The sequence below is a fragment of the Penaeus monodon genome, chromosome 25 (genome assembly GCF_015228065.2).
Source record: "Penaeus monodon isolate SGIC_2016 chromosome 25, NSTDA_Pmon_1, whole genome shotgun sequence".
In the NCBI taxonomy this organism is placed as follows: domain Eukaryota; kingdom Metazoa; phylum Arthropoda; class Malacostraca; order Decapoda; family Penaeidae; genus Penaeus; species Penaeus monodon.
In genome coordinates, this window is record NC_051410.1 from 39818647 (window position 1) to 39819597 (window position 951).

Genomic DNA, 951 nt, shown 5'->3' on the forward strand with positions numbered 1-951 from the left:
TCCTCTACTTGGAATGCTATTACATTTGAGAGTGCCATTGTGACTGCTACTTGAAAAGATTACCTTTAAACATGGTCCAAGTAAATTCCTTGTGTCATATTTCTTTAGTGTTCCAACAAGGGTACAGAAAACCTTTATGGCTGTGATCCACACATTTAAGCATTCTTCACGATTTGCAGCTGATGCAGGCCCCTGAGCAGAGAGGGCCTTCTTTGTCCCACTCACAAGGTACAACAGCAAGCTTCGGTAGTACATGCCCAAGGTAGCCCTTAAAAATAAATTCATATGTAACTATTTACATGTCATTAAATTTTGTTTTGGTAAACTGTTTTCTCTAGAGTGGATATGACAGCAAATAAGTAACACAGGTGAATACATAATATGAAAAAATAAGGGGGCGCTAATCAAATAGAGCGAACAGTTGTAAGTTAGTATGTAAGTAAAAGAAAGTCTTTAAAATTACATTATAATCAGAATATGAACAAAGACAAGGACATAAGATCATACTTGGTTAACGTGGGGTATGTCTCAGAGCGTGGGTCTCGTCCAGATTCACTCATGAACTCTTCCAAAGCCTCACTACAGATTGTGTCCACAAGACCCAGTGGATTGCTACTCTCCTTTAGATATATCTGCCACAGATAAATATAACAAATTATAATAGTCGGTAATCAATTTAAGGATTAACTCATATGAAGAAAAATATGAGATAATAGCATCAACACCTGAATATGTATACATCCAGCACACTCAGAGACACAACTGTTAATAATCAGAAAAAGGATATTTGACTACAATGACTAGTGTTACCCTGTTTACCTGTAGTAAAGAGAACACATGGTGATTATAAACAGTGCCTCTCTCTCGCTCTCCACCAGTTGAATACCACTCTCTTTTCAATAACTGCTCTAGCACCTCAACTAGTTCAAGAAAGTATACAATTTTAAAAAA

General features: G+C 36.6%; 1 protein-coding gene across 1 annotated transcript in view; it reads right to left on the reverse strand.

Annotated features, from left to right (window-relative positions):
- Positions 1-951, reverse strand: part of LOC119589256 (Fanconi anemia group D2 protein-like) — a 52010-nt gene that overhangs the window by 1569 nt on the left and 49490 nt on the right. Inside the window, 3 exon segments of the mRNA XM_037937872.1 lie at positions 64-268; positions 508-632; positions 820-920. Coding sequence (XP_037793800.1) covers positions 64-268; positions 508-632; positions 820-920 — 431 coding nt within the window.